General features: G+C 48.9%; 7 protein-coding genes across 7 annotated transcripts; 4 read left to right on the plus strand and 3 right to left on the minus strand.

Annotated features, from left to right (window-relative positions):
* Positions 1-278: 278 nt before the first annotated feature.
* On the minus strand, positions 279-2136 carry N7533_007132 (Zn(II)2Cys6 transcription factor; the record flags this gene model as incomplete). The annotated part of the gene is made up of 2 exons (XM_057103782.1): positions 279-2018; positions 2089-2136. 2 exons carry the CDS (start codon positions 2134-2136, stop codon positions 279-281), a joined length of 1788 nt encoding a protein of 595 aa, XP_056958739.1.
* A 700-nt stretch (positions 2137-2836) lies between these two features.
* Positions 2837-3632, plus strand: N7533_007133 (MSF1 domain protein; the record flags this gene model as incomplete). The annotated part of the gene is made up of 2 exons (XM_057103783.1): positions 2837-2958; positions 3041-3632. 2 exons carry the CDS (start codon positions 2837-2839, stop codon positions 3630-3632), a joined length of 714 nt encoding a protein of 237 aa, XP_056958740.1.
* A 681-nt stretch (positions 3633-4313) lies between these two features.
* Positions 4314-5030, plus strand: N7533_007134 (uncharacterized protein; the record flags this gene model as incomplete). Its single annotated transcript, XM_057103784.1, has 1 exon — positions 4314-5030. One exon carries the CDS (start codon positions 4314-4316, stop codon positions 5028-5030), a length of 717 nt encoding a protein of 238 aa, XP_056958741.1.
* A 2262-nt stretch (positions 5031-7292) lies between these two features.
* On the plus strand, positions 7293-8175 carry N7533_007135 (uncharacterized protein; the record flags this gene model as incomplete). Its single annotated transcript, XM_057103785.1, has 2 exons — positions 7293-7854; positions 7919-8175. 2 exons carry the CDS (start codon positions 7293-7295, stop codon positions 8173-8175), a joined length of 819 nt encoding a protein of 272 aa, XP_056958742.1.
* A 340-nt stretch (positions 8176-8515) lies between these two features.
* N7533_007136 (uncharacterized protein) lies at positions 8516-9034 on the minus strand (the record flags this gene model as incomplete). The annotated part of the gene is made up of 1 exon (XM_057103786.1): positions 8516-9034. The coding sequence occupies one exon, from the start codon at positions 9032-9034 to the stop codon at positions 8516-8518; it is 519 nt and encodes a 172-aa protein (XP_056958743.1).
* Positions 9035-9327: 293 nt separating this feature from the next.
* Positions 9328-9720, minus strand: N7533_007137 (uncharacterized protein; the record flags this gene model as incomplete). The annotated part of the gene is made up of 2 exons (XM_057103787.1): positions 9328-9524; positions 9690-9720. The coding sequence occupies 2 exons, from the start codon at positions 9718-9720 to the stop codon at positions 9328-9330; spliced, it is 228 nt and encodes a 75-aa protein (XP_056958744.1).
* Positions 9721-10635: 915 nt separating this feature from the next.
* Positions 10636-12800, plus strand: N7533_007138 (PPN1 endopolyphosphatase family protein; the record flags this gene model as incomplete). The annotated part of the gene is made up of 3 exons (XM_057103788.1): positions 10636-10739; positions 10807-11999; positions 12067-12800. 3 exons carry the CDS (start codon positions 10636-10638, stop codon positions 12798-12800), a joined length of 2031 nt encoding a protein of 676 aa, XP_056958745.1.
* Between the last annotated feature and the right edge of the window lie 399 nt (positions 12801-13199).

A 13199-nucleotide genomic window follows, 5' to 3' on the forward strand; every position in this document is an offset into this window, starting at 1 on the left:
GATGGCGAGATTCAATCTGACAAATATCTTTGTAGCATTTTTTGATTCTACGAGCAAATCCCGAAGTGAAAAGGCGCGGCTCGGCCATACTCAAGGAAATGGCATAAATTCTTAGATCCCGCGAGGAAGGTTTCATTAAACCATAGAAACTGACCCACGAGATGGGGACTATGAGGAGATTCTTGTTGGACAATTTTGATTTCTCTGATATTCAAATGATATCTTGTATAGCAGACCAGATACTGTACATGATCTGTTTCGGTCTGAGCCTCTCCATATCAACTCACTGAGTCATTGTAAGACTCATCATACCCATCGTCCACGAAGTTTGCCTGCCGTACTAAGCTATGCACAGCCAAATGACTATGCCGGTGACGGCCTTGATCAAATGGCGGGGACGGGGAGCATAATTCTTTGTATATTGCCCCGGGTCGATCATGACATAGTCGCACCAGGTCTTGCATATCCTGAATGATCCTTTCAGTGAAAGGTACATTGGAAAAGAACTTTTGTAAGACACTCAAAGAAATTTCGGCATTTTTGATGGCCGTCACCGTATCTGTTTGCACCTTCCAATCAGGAGAGGTTGCAAGGAAGAGACTCAGCCTCGTTGCATGGTAGGCGCAGACTGCGATGTATCGTGGTAAGATTTGATCCTCGGGTAAGTGTAATAGTTCTTGCATAATGTGGTTGATATGTTGGACGTGTTCCTCGCACTGCATCAGGGCGTGATCTTTTAGACTCGGTTCAATCGTGTCCATGATGACCTGAGGGGCAACTGCTTGATAGTTTGGAAGAAAAAGTCGATATAGATCGCAATGCGCCTGATGCCAGGTAGCCGTCACCTGAAGGATGCGGGGGAACCACCTAGAATGCGCCATATCATTGGCATTGGCAAGTGTCGCGACTTTATGACCAACAGAGAGTTCCACATCCGATTGGAATCGCAGCAAATCATTTTGTATTTCTTGTATGAGGCCCCCTAGTTGCATCAACGGTTGCTCAGATAAGGCGAGTTGCCGCGTAAGCCGCATTATGTCTTTTGAGATCCTGGAAAGCTGAATACAATCCGCGAGTAGACCCCCGTATTCAGCTGGAGCAGCGATCAAGGATGATCGGCGAACTGTTGGCTGGGCTGGGGAATTTCCATCCCTAAAAGCTTCTTCGGAGCTAGGGAGTCGTTGGTATATTATCGAATGCGGAATAGTTTCGTATTCTGGGAGTCCGACGGAGAAGAAGCCATCGATTGATGTCAGCGCCCATAATACCCTCCTCCGTGTTTCCTGAGCAATGAAGCTGAGTTCTGGTCGTTCGTAGTTCAGTCTTAACGCAGTGACTGCTCGACCGGCAAGTCCTGCAAGCATATAGGCTCGAGAGAAGCGTCCGAGATGGATATGACAGTGAACTAAAAGCATCAAGCACTGCAGGTCACGAATACAGGGTCTATCAAGTTGGCTCCAAATGCTTTGTTCCACAGATTCGATGCGACGACTGATTTTATCCAATGAATTTTCACCTCTTGGAAGCCATAAACCCACTGTGGTGGTGATTGACGTGGCAAGATTGTGGTCCAAAGTGCCACTCTCGTATTGCTGACGGATTGTAGGCTCATGGAGAAAAGCAAACGACGGAATCGGGTAGAGATGTTGAAAAAAGACATTGATACTTTCTAGAAGTTTATAACTTGTCGTAGTTGAAGTATCATTTGGAACTTGTTCTGGTTGTGTGACTTCCACAAGGTTGTCAGCCATGTTGTTCGACTGGTTGACTGGGTATTGACACGACCGCTGGCGTCGACGGCAATTTGCGCACTCAGGAAATTCACCGGAACAGCGTGCCTTTTGTCGACGGCATTCAATACAGGCTTGCGTTCCCCGTCGCCGCTCAGGGCGATTTTGAACCGTCTCTTTGGGGCTAGGTCGACGGTTTGTGAGAGTGGAAGTGTTCTTTTTGAATGAGCAAGCGAAGTCCAAACGCTCGCAGTTATCGCAACATCCAGGTCGACGATCACAGCGGACCTAGTTTCATTGAGTTAGTGTCTCACACACTATTCTGTAGGTAATTTTCTTCCTGAAGGTTCTGGCCTACCTTGCGACATCGGCACTGGAAACATGGAGGACGTTGGGCACGCCCCATAAGGAATGATTTATTACCAAGTACGAATAGAGAGTCCTCTACCTTTGTCCGACTATAAGACCATACCAAGTGGATCTAGCGGGAGGGGAAGATCAGCGATTCAGGTTGAATCTCCAAGTTCAGGGGGTCATACTCCGGCAAAACTGCGGCAATTTGATTTTGCGGGGTCGCTGTGATGCCATCCGTCGCCGAATCACATCATGAGGCATGGTGTACTTAATGTGTAGCGTGCCTACACTAGGCATAGCGAGACCTGTCATCAAATTGTGACCCGTGTGGTAGTTAAAAAAGAGTAAATAGACAGAGCAATTAGATGGATTTAGCCTACGGTTACTATCGGTAGTTTCTTCAGGATTAGTGCAGGCAGTGATTCACCTTGGAATCGTGAAATCACCGATGCACGATGGGCTGAATCGTCAAGACTGAGCATGCATTCTGAATCATGACTTAGACTATAAGCCCGTCAGATACATATAGAAACAAGAAAAAACACAAAAACATGCAGATACGACTCCCCTCGAGTGATCGCATGATCACATCACCATTAGACATCGGGCCGCGTTGATAGGCGGGGGAGCATGTGACATCTCCGAAAACACGTGACTTGGTCTCCACTGCGAAGCTTCTCGCCGCAAAAAGTCCCCCCAACAGCATCAGACGACTCTCTTCCCCCCCTAATGTATCCATCATCACCGACACAATGAAGTTCTTCGAGAATAAATTCACCTATGACTATTCCTTTCCCGCGGTATCCCTCGCTTATTTCCTTCGCTATCCGAATCCCTACTCCCGCCATGTCCTCACAACCGACGTGATCGATCGGTACGTCGATCCGAACACTCGCCGCCTCCACACCATTCGACTGCACTTAAAGAAGTCCAAGGTCCCCTCGGGTATTCTAAAGTTGTTACCCAAGGGAATGGGGGGGTTCCGACAACTCCGGTCAAAGCTATATCCTCGAAACCACCATAGTCGACCCGACAGAGGGCTGGATGGAGACCGAGTCGCGCAACATGGAATGGACTGGTATCCTTAGTGTTGTAGAGAAACAACACTACCAGCGTATCCTCACAGAGGATAGCACCCAAGCCCTGGATGGACTCTCGATCGATCAGAAGAGCGAACAAACCACCGTGCGTACCACCGTGACCTTTCGATCTAGACTCGGCCAGGGCAAATTCCTGAGCCGAAAGAAGGCTGGCTTTGACAACGCCGATGCGGAAGAAGAGGAGCCCAAGAGAGGATTTTTCTCCTCCTTGTCTACCGCCGGTATTCAACGCACTATTGAATTGATCGGTGTCAAGCGTACGCGAGATGCCGTCTTGAAGAGCAAGCAGGGCATGAATGTCGTCCTCGAACGTCTGCGCAACGGTGGAATCGTCGGTGTTCTGGAAGGAATGCGAGAAGATCGCGAGGCTGCATTCGGAACTGAGGGTCCCTGGAAGCGTGTCTGGCTACAGGGTAATGGCCATGCCATCGAGGACGACGACAAATAGATCATGTGCTGCGAAGGTTCTACATCTCTGTGACTATTTCCTCACATGTTCGCGCAATGGTCTACACATTTGCATTTTCTTTTCAGCGCGGAGTTTTTGGGATTTTTAATTTTCACAAGCTTACGGACACTCTCCCACGACTGTTGTTGTTTTATTTCTGTTGCCTTTCAACTGCCGCCTTTTGCATGATAAGTCGAAATCACTGTACATGGCCAACTCGGTCTGCATCGAAGCAATTGCTTCGCAAGCGTTTGTATCATACTGGAATTCGGGGTGATGGAACTCTTCCTGAGAAATTTATTTGTACAATATTCAATCAACTCAAGCATACCTATCGACATCTACGTTCCACAGTTCACTCACGTTGAGTTGATTTCCACCGTCACCTGATCATTGTATTGGCCTTAGGCAACAGGTATTGCTTCTTTGGGCCTGCCAGACAAGAAGGCACCTGGGTATCATCAACGTCAAACACCCTGCGCGTTTCCGTCGCTTGTACAGCACTTGTTCATAGAACGCTCCATTTATAGTTCCTCTTTTGATTTGACTACCAGTCCACTATTAGGGGATCTAGCCGTGTGGAGGTTGGGAATTTGTCGACGCGGAGACCTCAGCAACTTCATCGCGGTAGATCTATATCACCCTCTGCTAGACCTATTGTCTTAGTGCATCTCTCACCCAATGGAACCCACTGCTAGTAACACTGGCTATCCAAATGCGCAGGGTGGGGAGCCTGGACATTCGTTTGACCACCTTGCTCAGCTAAGCTGGAACGAGCTCCCTATCTTCATGGCTATCCCTACGGCAGAGGACGGTCTTGATGACACTGCGAGGAAACTTTACACCCTGGCCGATGCTGTCGCGAATGGTCGCAGCCTAGCACTTTCGGCCAACGACTCGGAGTCTCCTCTACCCACTAGACAGACTGCCGAAAGCTTCGCCAAGGAGCGTATGCTTCCCCGAGAGAAAGAAGACTACGAGATGTGGAAGGCGGGTATAATCGTTCTCCCCCATTTTGACTGGGACTCCAATCAAAGTCCACTTCCACCCAATAGTGAGAAGACTTTCGATCAGCGGGCTGTGGCTATGAACATAATTTGGGGACGTCAAGACGCCACGCCTGAAAATGCGGTCTGGCTAACCAACAACCTGTCAACCCTGCTTCCGCTGGTCAAGGCTATCAACAAACTCCAAAGTGCCGAGACACACTTGCAGAAGTTCGATCCACTCGCGAAACATAGCGAAGCTGAAATCACCGAGATTCAGACCCTGCAACTCATCTCTGCGACCGTCGATGCGAACGTGGCACGAGAGAAGGAACGCCTGCACCGGTTGTTTGACTCCATCAACCAGTCACAGGTGACATTGAGGGAACGGCTGAGATCTCTTGGCAAGTAACGAAGGGATTTCCTTGTTTGGCCTTCCCTTGGGGGCGGGGAAAAGCGATGGATACGAGCCCACGACTTTTTTTGTAATTGTAATCGTCAGCGTGGGCAGGGTCTGACTTGATGATATCTGCTTCCATAGCTTGGCGTGCCTTTTTTCTATACGAAGTACCTTTCCTCGCTCATTTTTGATCTATTCCTGATCTCCACCGAGCAGCCGCCTGTTGAACCAATCGCTCAGCAAATCTCTTGCAGAGTACGGAGTACGGAGTACTTTACATAGCACATGCACATATGAGGTCACATCGTCAAGAGGGTCTTCACATCAGCAACAAACCGCCCCGCCAAGAAAATTGCAGGCTATATACCGGTCGTATTCAGCCGACGGATCTCTGTGGTGATGCTCGTTATTGTTGGTATCTCCACTAGGGACAATCCCGAAGAATCCACGGGCTCTGCACCAATGAGGAGGCCGTGGCCTAATCTCCAGTACCTATGACGCAGCGAGTGCGAGGAGGCTCCTGGCGGAATGCTCCGATTCGATTCAAGCAAGTCTTACGTCAGAGGATTTGCGAACCCAAGGGGCCGAATTGAATGATTGACAGGAATCTAAGAGACTGATCATCATGTCCGATCTGATACTTCGATGGCATCCACTACGCAGCAGGGGGGCACCGATCCGAGAGAAACAAAAGAAGTCAGAAAGGAAGTGGAAAAAAGAAAGAAAAAAACATTCCAAGACATACAGAAAGGGTACGGAGTACATTGTGGCCAAGAAGGTATTGATCCATGCAAAGTCACGGAACTGTAGACAAACCTGGTGTAACCGGTCTGGCAACATTTGGGAAACCCAACAAAAATGGGATTTATCCAAGTCGAAAGTCGAGAGGCACCAGCGCAGCGCTAGCAACCGATTGAGCGAGGCCCGCCAATGTTGCTCATGGCTTTTGCATGATTGGGGGAGGCTGGAAATTTGGTGGCCATAGCGGACGCAAAAATCTTCCTCCGAGCGAAATGGACGGGAGTCATGCGAGATACCCGACATACGATCGCGCGGTTGTACCAGCTGTGCATCATATTGTACCAATTCGACAGCAGCAAAATACCTTTGATACGATAGATTGGAACATTTGACCACCCGAGATTTCCACGCCACCAGAAGGGGGACAACAAGGGTCCGACAGAGAATGGGCGCACTAGCAGACCCACGGACGTCCACCAAAATTGGACCCTCCTTCACGCTCCAAGGCCGAAGATGAACTCACGGAGGATTGTGAGTGGCTGGTCCCTGTACAGCTGCAACCCTGACTCTAGGATCACCGCCTGCATTTTCCCATTTTGGGTGCGGTAATGCGGGGACTCGGTTGTTAGCGTTCGCAGCCAAGAAAAGCAGCCCAAAAAAGAAAAGAAAAAGAAAAAAAAGAGAGGAGAAAGGATTCCGCAAGTTATGCAGGGCGACCTACGGACGACCTGCCGGTTGGAGGTGTCAGTCATGATAGACCAGGTACCTCCGAGGTACACCTGCGGGCGGCCACACTCTCCTTATTTCTTGTTTCACCGGCATCTCACGGTCAATTGAGGGAATTGCCTGGGAATGCTCGGAGAAACACCTTGATCGCTTATGCCATTTCAATCCCAGCATTCGACAGAGACGCCTGACGGTGGTTCTGGTTCCTATCTCCCCCCCCCTCCCCCCTTGGCGTTTGACCTTTGAACCCTTGGGTACACCCTTTGGGATCCGAGCAGCTCCATTCTTTTGCTTCCGGACTGACTCCGTCCCTATTATTGCTTCCCATTTATTTTTATTTTTTTCTCTGACATCCACTTCCAAGACCCTTTTTCTTTTTTCTGCTTTCCTATCCTAGCTTTGGTTCCGTCGGCCCCCGGTTTCCATTGGTCTACATTCAAGGAGGAGCCGGTCGGTCGATAGCCACAAGGCTAAAAAGAAGACCGAGTCCCTAGCGCTGCGGGGACCGTTACCCTGGGACCCTCGTGAAGCGGATGGCTGTTTGACCCTTGATCAACTTTGCCTGTTGGTTACTTTACTATTACCATTCCCTCCTCCCTACGTGCTTTTATCCGCTCCCCCGCCCATCCTCGATTCATCTCCCCGGTCTGCTGCGAGAACTGGTTGTTGAGGGATAATGCGTGGTATCGATCTGGTCTATTAACCAACATCATCGTGCCTTTCGAGGGCCCGTCGGTGGTCGCTCTTGTGGAGGAATCGCTCAGTACACCTCGTTGAATTCGAATAGAATCGAACCGATCGCGAATGATGGCTTCCATCTCGATATCAGGGTACTTGACACGGACCTGGGTATGGCTCACCGTCCTGGCCTTGCTGCAGGGCAGCTCGGCCCAGTTCTGCTCCTTCTGGACTTCGGACTGTATTGAGCCCCTTGCCCAAGTCGCCGTTCCTTTCAGCTTCCAACCACTATTTCCCGACCCTATCACCCTATTTTACAGTTTCGATGCACTCTCGTCGGGTAAAGGTCAGGGTCCGATGACCAAGACCGCGTTCTGGTTGGGATATCAAGATCGGAACATCAACCAAAACGCTATCGATACAAACCGAACAACTGAGATCGGCTTCCGCATTGGGAATCTGACAGGCTCACCGTCTGGCGGTAACAATGGATGTGACGGTATTTGGGGCGAAAAGTGTACTCGGGATCTCAAGAACAGCATCCAGAAAAGCATCTTTCATCTTCCTCCGGCCATCGATCATCATCGTCGACCGTTGGCAGCTGCTCTCGACCATATGATGTGGGATCCTCCGAAACTGGATTCGTGTCCACCACAACTATTTGTTGATATTGCTTCGATTCCAGTACAGGGTAGGTCACAGCTCACCCTTGAAACTCCATTGTCCACAATCTGTTTCATACTCACACAGTCTAGACTTCATTCGAGAGAGTGTGCCCCTGCAAAATGTCACAGTCATGACTCCTGGATCAGGATATAATCCTTGGCAAGTATGGTACATTGATGATATGACCTCACGCCAACAGGCTTCGCAAGTGGCGGTTGGAATAATCACTCGCTCTCCAACCTACGACAGTGAACCACCGCACAGTCCCGACGATATTCAGGTGGAGCTTGTCTGCGTGCAGGCACCGCGGGCTCCACCTTCGGGCTCATCAAGTAGCGATGATTAGTGAGTATGAGTAGGGACAACTTGGCAGTTATCCCTCGGTTTATATCTCATTTTATCCCACCCACGGGATATTCCCGACCTGGTGAACACAACACGTGCACGGCTATTTCTGCCGTTCCGCTTCATCCTGTCACCACGCTACACTTGATGCTTACGAGAGATGCGACAGTCTTGCTGAATTGATTCAAACTACATTCAGCGGGCTCGATCAAGGGATATGTCCTAGACGAAACATGATTCCCCGTCCGCCATACTCGCTCCTAATCGACCTGCCTTACGCAGAAACTCATCCGGATGATAGATTTCGCAATTTTCCGGATCCTGAGACAGGCCGTGGACACTCACAATGTGGGCCAACTGTTGTCTGCAGGTTTCAGATCTCCTGGTCCCCGGAAATCCTCCAGAATATCCGCTTGCTCGCTCAACATCACACGATCTGTCTGGATACCGATGCGAGCCAGTCCACGCCATCTGGTAAAGTCCTCCGGGTTTCTCTTATCGCCATGTGCATCCTGTGCCTTCTCCCAGTGACCCTTGGAGAACCCAAGCATGGTCGTTATCCTTTTGTTTGGGATATCGTATACCAGAGAGCACATGGTCCCCGTCTCCTCCAACCAGTTGCATTGCCATAATTCTCCCGGGCGAATGCATTGATACTCCGCTGCCTGGAAGTTGATGCGGCCTGCCATTGGCCCGCCGTGGATGGCATAGTTGATGCGGTCCTCATTCTGGAACCACATTTCATACCGCCACTTTTCCGGGTTTCCGTCTTCATCTTGTGCCGCATAATCATAAATCAGATGTCGGTCTCGCAGGTCTGCATCGAAGGTTGATCCTTCGAGAGAGGGTCGGACAGGCATGGTTGTGGCTATGTGGTTTCGCAAGAAAGCTTAGATATGAAAGTTCTTTTCTTTTTTCACGTCTCGAAGAGACTTGCTCTGCATATAGATTTCAACGAGAACTCGCTTATGAGATGTCGTTTTTGTTCGAGTTTACATCAATCCAGCGTTCAGCACCCGGAGTTGGGGCCACCTTTTTATCTTTCGAGACTGTTCCACAACAATACCTCACCTGTCCTAAACCAGTTGTTTCTCTAGTGGATCTGTTAGCCTCTGCATCATTGAAATTCCCGTAGTCCTTCCGTTCCTGGCCTTCAATTTTCCTGCTCAATCCGCTGGGCTAGGACGGGTTCGTCGTAGGCGGAGTATATGACATCATGACTGACATTGGACAGACAAGCAGTATTTGAGGACCAGAAAATGTTGAACAGAACCCAGTATCTTCTATGCGATCGATGATCCGCTTTGACCACCGAGATTAAACACCACATACCCAGGTGGTAACCATGGTCTAAATGGGAATTAAAGAAGTATGCCATCACTGGATCCCGGAGGTGCAGTGAATATTGACAACGTAATTCGGCGTCACATCCTTGCCTCCAGCATTCAACAAGCAGTTGTGTAGGCTTGTGCGCGACCTCTTACCCATCTGACTCACCTCTGGAGTAAGACGTACTGATTGAGGTGAGACCTGGGGTGTCGATCATGAAGTCTAATGACGATCTCACGGGTCGCTCTGCCGCGGTGTGGAGCGTGATTATCCTTACTCGATTTATAACGTGGAGCTCTCCGGCCAATCCGGTGTTATTCGGACTAGGATCACAACTTAAATATCTAAATATTGTAATGGGGATTCTGCTCTCAACATCAGATACATGTGATCAAAGCCTCAGCAATAAGGTGTCTGCTTACAGAGAGATATTTAGTTCGCGCGATAGCATTCTAGGAACACACACATCTGTCAAGTGTCACAATACGGTCTTTTTCTTTCCTGCGGCGGTAGCGGTATCGGTGTACTACTCATGGAGGATCGGATGCTTTAAGAGATTATATCTCAGTGGTTTTGTCTCTCTGCGATCGACCTGTCTGCTTGACAGACTGCCAGCGAGCATTTCCATCTTTCAATATTTACAATAACAAAGTAAGACAGGATGTAGTTTTTTATAGTGGATCTTGGACTTGATGTGAGGCTAAAATAGTCGCTGGATCCTCGCGCAACGGAGATTGCGACTTGTGCGCCACTTTGAGTGTACAGTTGACAAGAGTAGTGCAACTTGAAACCAAGGGATTCTCTGATAATATAATAGATAATATCAAACACGTTTCTACTATGTATATTACTATGTTTATGTCATGTTTAGCACTAAACCCTAAGAGTATTGTGCATCGCGCCTGCTTTTGCAGACCATTTGCAGTTCCTTCCCAAACGGGAATGATCAACAGCGACTATCGACTATCGACTCACCGCGACTGCATCTCGGAAACTCCTGCATGGTGGCATCACATGCAGAGATTCTTTCTTTTCATTCGTCCTCATTTTCTTTCATCTGCCTCTCGTCATGGAATTCAAATTATTGGTTTCCCCTCGGCTCTGGTTTCTGGGGTTGTACCAGCTAACCATCATGCAAGCCGTCCTGGGACACGACTTATCTGCGAGCAGTACGTTCTCACTCCCAGGGGCTACATCATATGTTGCCGCTGCGGGATTCCCAACCTCGGCATTCGTGTAAGGAACAGTCAACTTCATACCTACTTTTTCTTGAGTATCGCGAAATTGACTAATCAGTGCACAGCTCTTACTACGAATCACCGGCTCTTCCTACCAGAGAGCCCCAGCCCATCATTTATGACCCTGTGCTAGATATTGTTTTTCCCTACGAGCTGACCAGCCCGGATGTCATCCTCGAAAACTCCGATGAGGTCTACTTCCCCGTTCCGAAAGCCAGCTTGCTTGCTCCGGAGAAGCGTGCTCTTATCGACGATGTCGTGGCCAATGTGTCTGCAATAATCAACTCAAAAAATGAAGATAGAGAAAGCAGTTGCGATAAGTGCAAGCTAGCATTGGCTGCTGCCAAACCCGCGGGTTTATTTGCTCCCCAGATGGTTCCGGGAGCTATAATCGACATGTGCAAACGCTTTGCCTTCCAAACAAACGAAACCTGTGAAGAGAAGTATGCCTGGAACACGCTTGGTCCAATTTGGACTCAGGTACTAGCGTACGCTGATGTAGATGGTCTCGATGGTGAATTTATTTGCAACAATATTGATGCCAACTTTTGTCCTTCGCCCCATGCTCAACCATTGGATACCCGTCGCTTATTCCCGAAGCCCAAACCAACAAACCTCTCCATTCCAAAGCCCAGCGGAAACCGAGTGAAGGTACTACACATGTCCGATTTGCACCTCGATGCTCGCTTCGGGGTCAACTCTGAGGCTAATTGTACGTCTGGCCTGTGCTGTCGAACGGACAACCACAACCAGCACTCCGTGGATAAGATTCTGCTACCTGCCTCTCCTTATGGTTCTTTCCACTGTGATTCCCCATATGATCTGGCCCTTGCCGCATTGCAAGCTGTCGGCCCTTTGACTGGCACTGGCAAAGATGGCGATGCACGTGGAATCAAGGAATCTCTTGCCTTCACGATATACACGGGTGATCTTGAGTCGCATGATCCGCTCCCGCAGAATTCACGGCGATACCTCGAGTACATCGAAACGGCTATATTTGACATGTTCAAGCGCTTTCTCACAGGCCCCGTTTTCATCACATTGGGGAATCATGACTCTGCGCCCTCGGACATTGCTGCAATGCACAGTCTTCCGGGACGCCTTGGACAACAGATGAGCTGGAACTACAAACATGTGTCTAGTTTATGGGAGCATGAGGGGTGGATAAGCCATCGGGCTGCGAAAGAGGCGCCAACCCACTATGGCGGATATTCCATAATGACACATTATGGATTGAGAATCATTTCGCTGAATACAAGTATGAGTGTTATACATACGGCACACCCTATCATTTTTGACACCCGGACTAATTGATAAACATGCAGATCTCTGGTACAAGCGCAACTTTCTCAACTTCATCAATACAACCGACCCCGATGCCTCTAAGATGCTTTCCTGGCTCATCGAGGAGCTTCAAAGGGCAGAAGATAAGAGTGAACGTGTCTGGATCATAGGTCATATTCTCGCTGGTTGGGATGGCTACAATGCGATGCCCAATCCAACAAACCTCTTTTACCAGATCGTCGAGCGATACTCGCCGCATGTGATAGCCAACATATTTTTCGGTCATACACACGAAGATCAGTTCAACATCTATTATGCGAATAACGGGACGGTTCAAACCGCAGAAACTGCTCTTAACACCGCGTGGATAGGGCCGAGCGTGACACCTCTAACAAACATAAACAGCGGGTTCCGGATGTACGAAATTGACACAGGCGACTTCAACATCTATGAAGCGTACACCTTCTACAGCAATGTGTCCGAGTATCCGAGTCTTCAAAAAAAGGGTCCAACCTACAAACTCGAATACTCCACTCGCGACACATACAGTCCGGCTGCTGAATGGCCGCAAGACGCACCTCTAAACGCAACCTTCTGGCACCGAGTGACCGAGGGGATGGAAAAGAATCTAAGCTTGGCCAGCTGGCAAAACACTTTGCAAGGAAAGATGAGCGTGAAAAGCCCCAATTGCACGATGGAGGCTTGCCAGAGGGCCAAAATATGCTATATGCGGAGTGGAAGTACGCCGCTGGGCTATTTATGCAAGCAAGGGTAGGCTTTTGATTTTCCTAGCTTTGATCCCACTCCTACTCATCAATCTTTGAAAACTTTATATTAACTTGAGGTCGCAGCTATGGTTCCGTTCAAAGTCCATTCACTGCAAAGTAGGATGATGCTATCGACATATTTTACCTCATCTTCAACCAGGTGTATGATCTCGATTCTGTGGTGAGGAATTTGAACTTTCTAAAGCGGTATGCGATGGGTTTTGATTTTAGGTTCTTTTCAAGTTGTCATGTCAATCGTCAACGGCGTCATTTTGACTATTACTTCTTGTATACTTAGGTACCGAGTATCAAAATATTTTCAAATTGCTTAACGCCGCTCCTATCTTATTAATTGGCAGATTTGGTTGGTTAGAGCTCTGAGTCTGCCAGTGCCCAGGTGGCTTAGC

This window comes from Penicillium manginii, assembly GCF_028828005.1.
Source record: "Penicillium manginii strain IBT 31320 chromosome Unknown utg000005l:1.0-5665137.0:1.0-5668048.0, whole genome shotgun sequence".
NCBI classification, from domain to species: domain Eukaryota; kingdom Fungi; phylum Ascomycota; class Eurotiomycetes; order Eurotiales; family Aspergillaceae; genus Penicillium; species Penicillium manginii.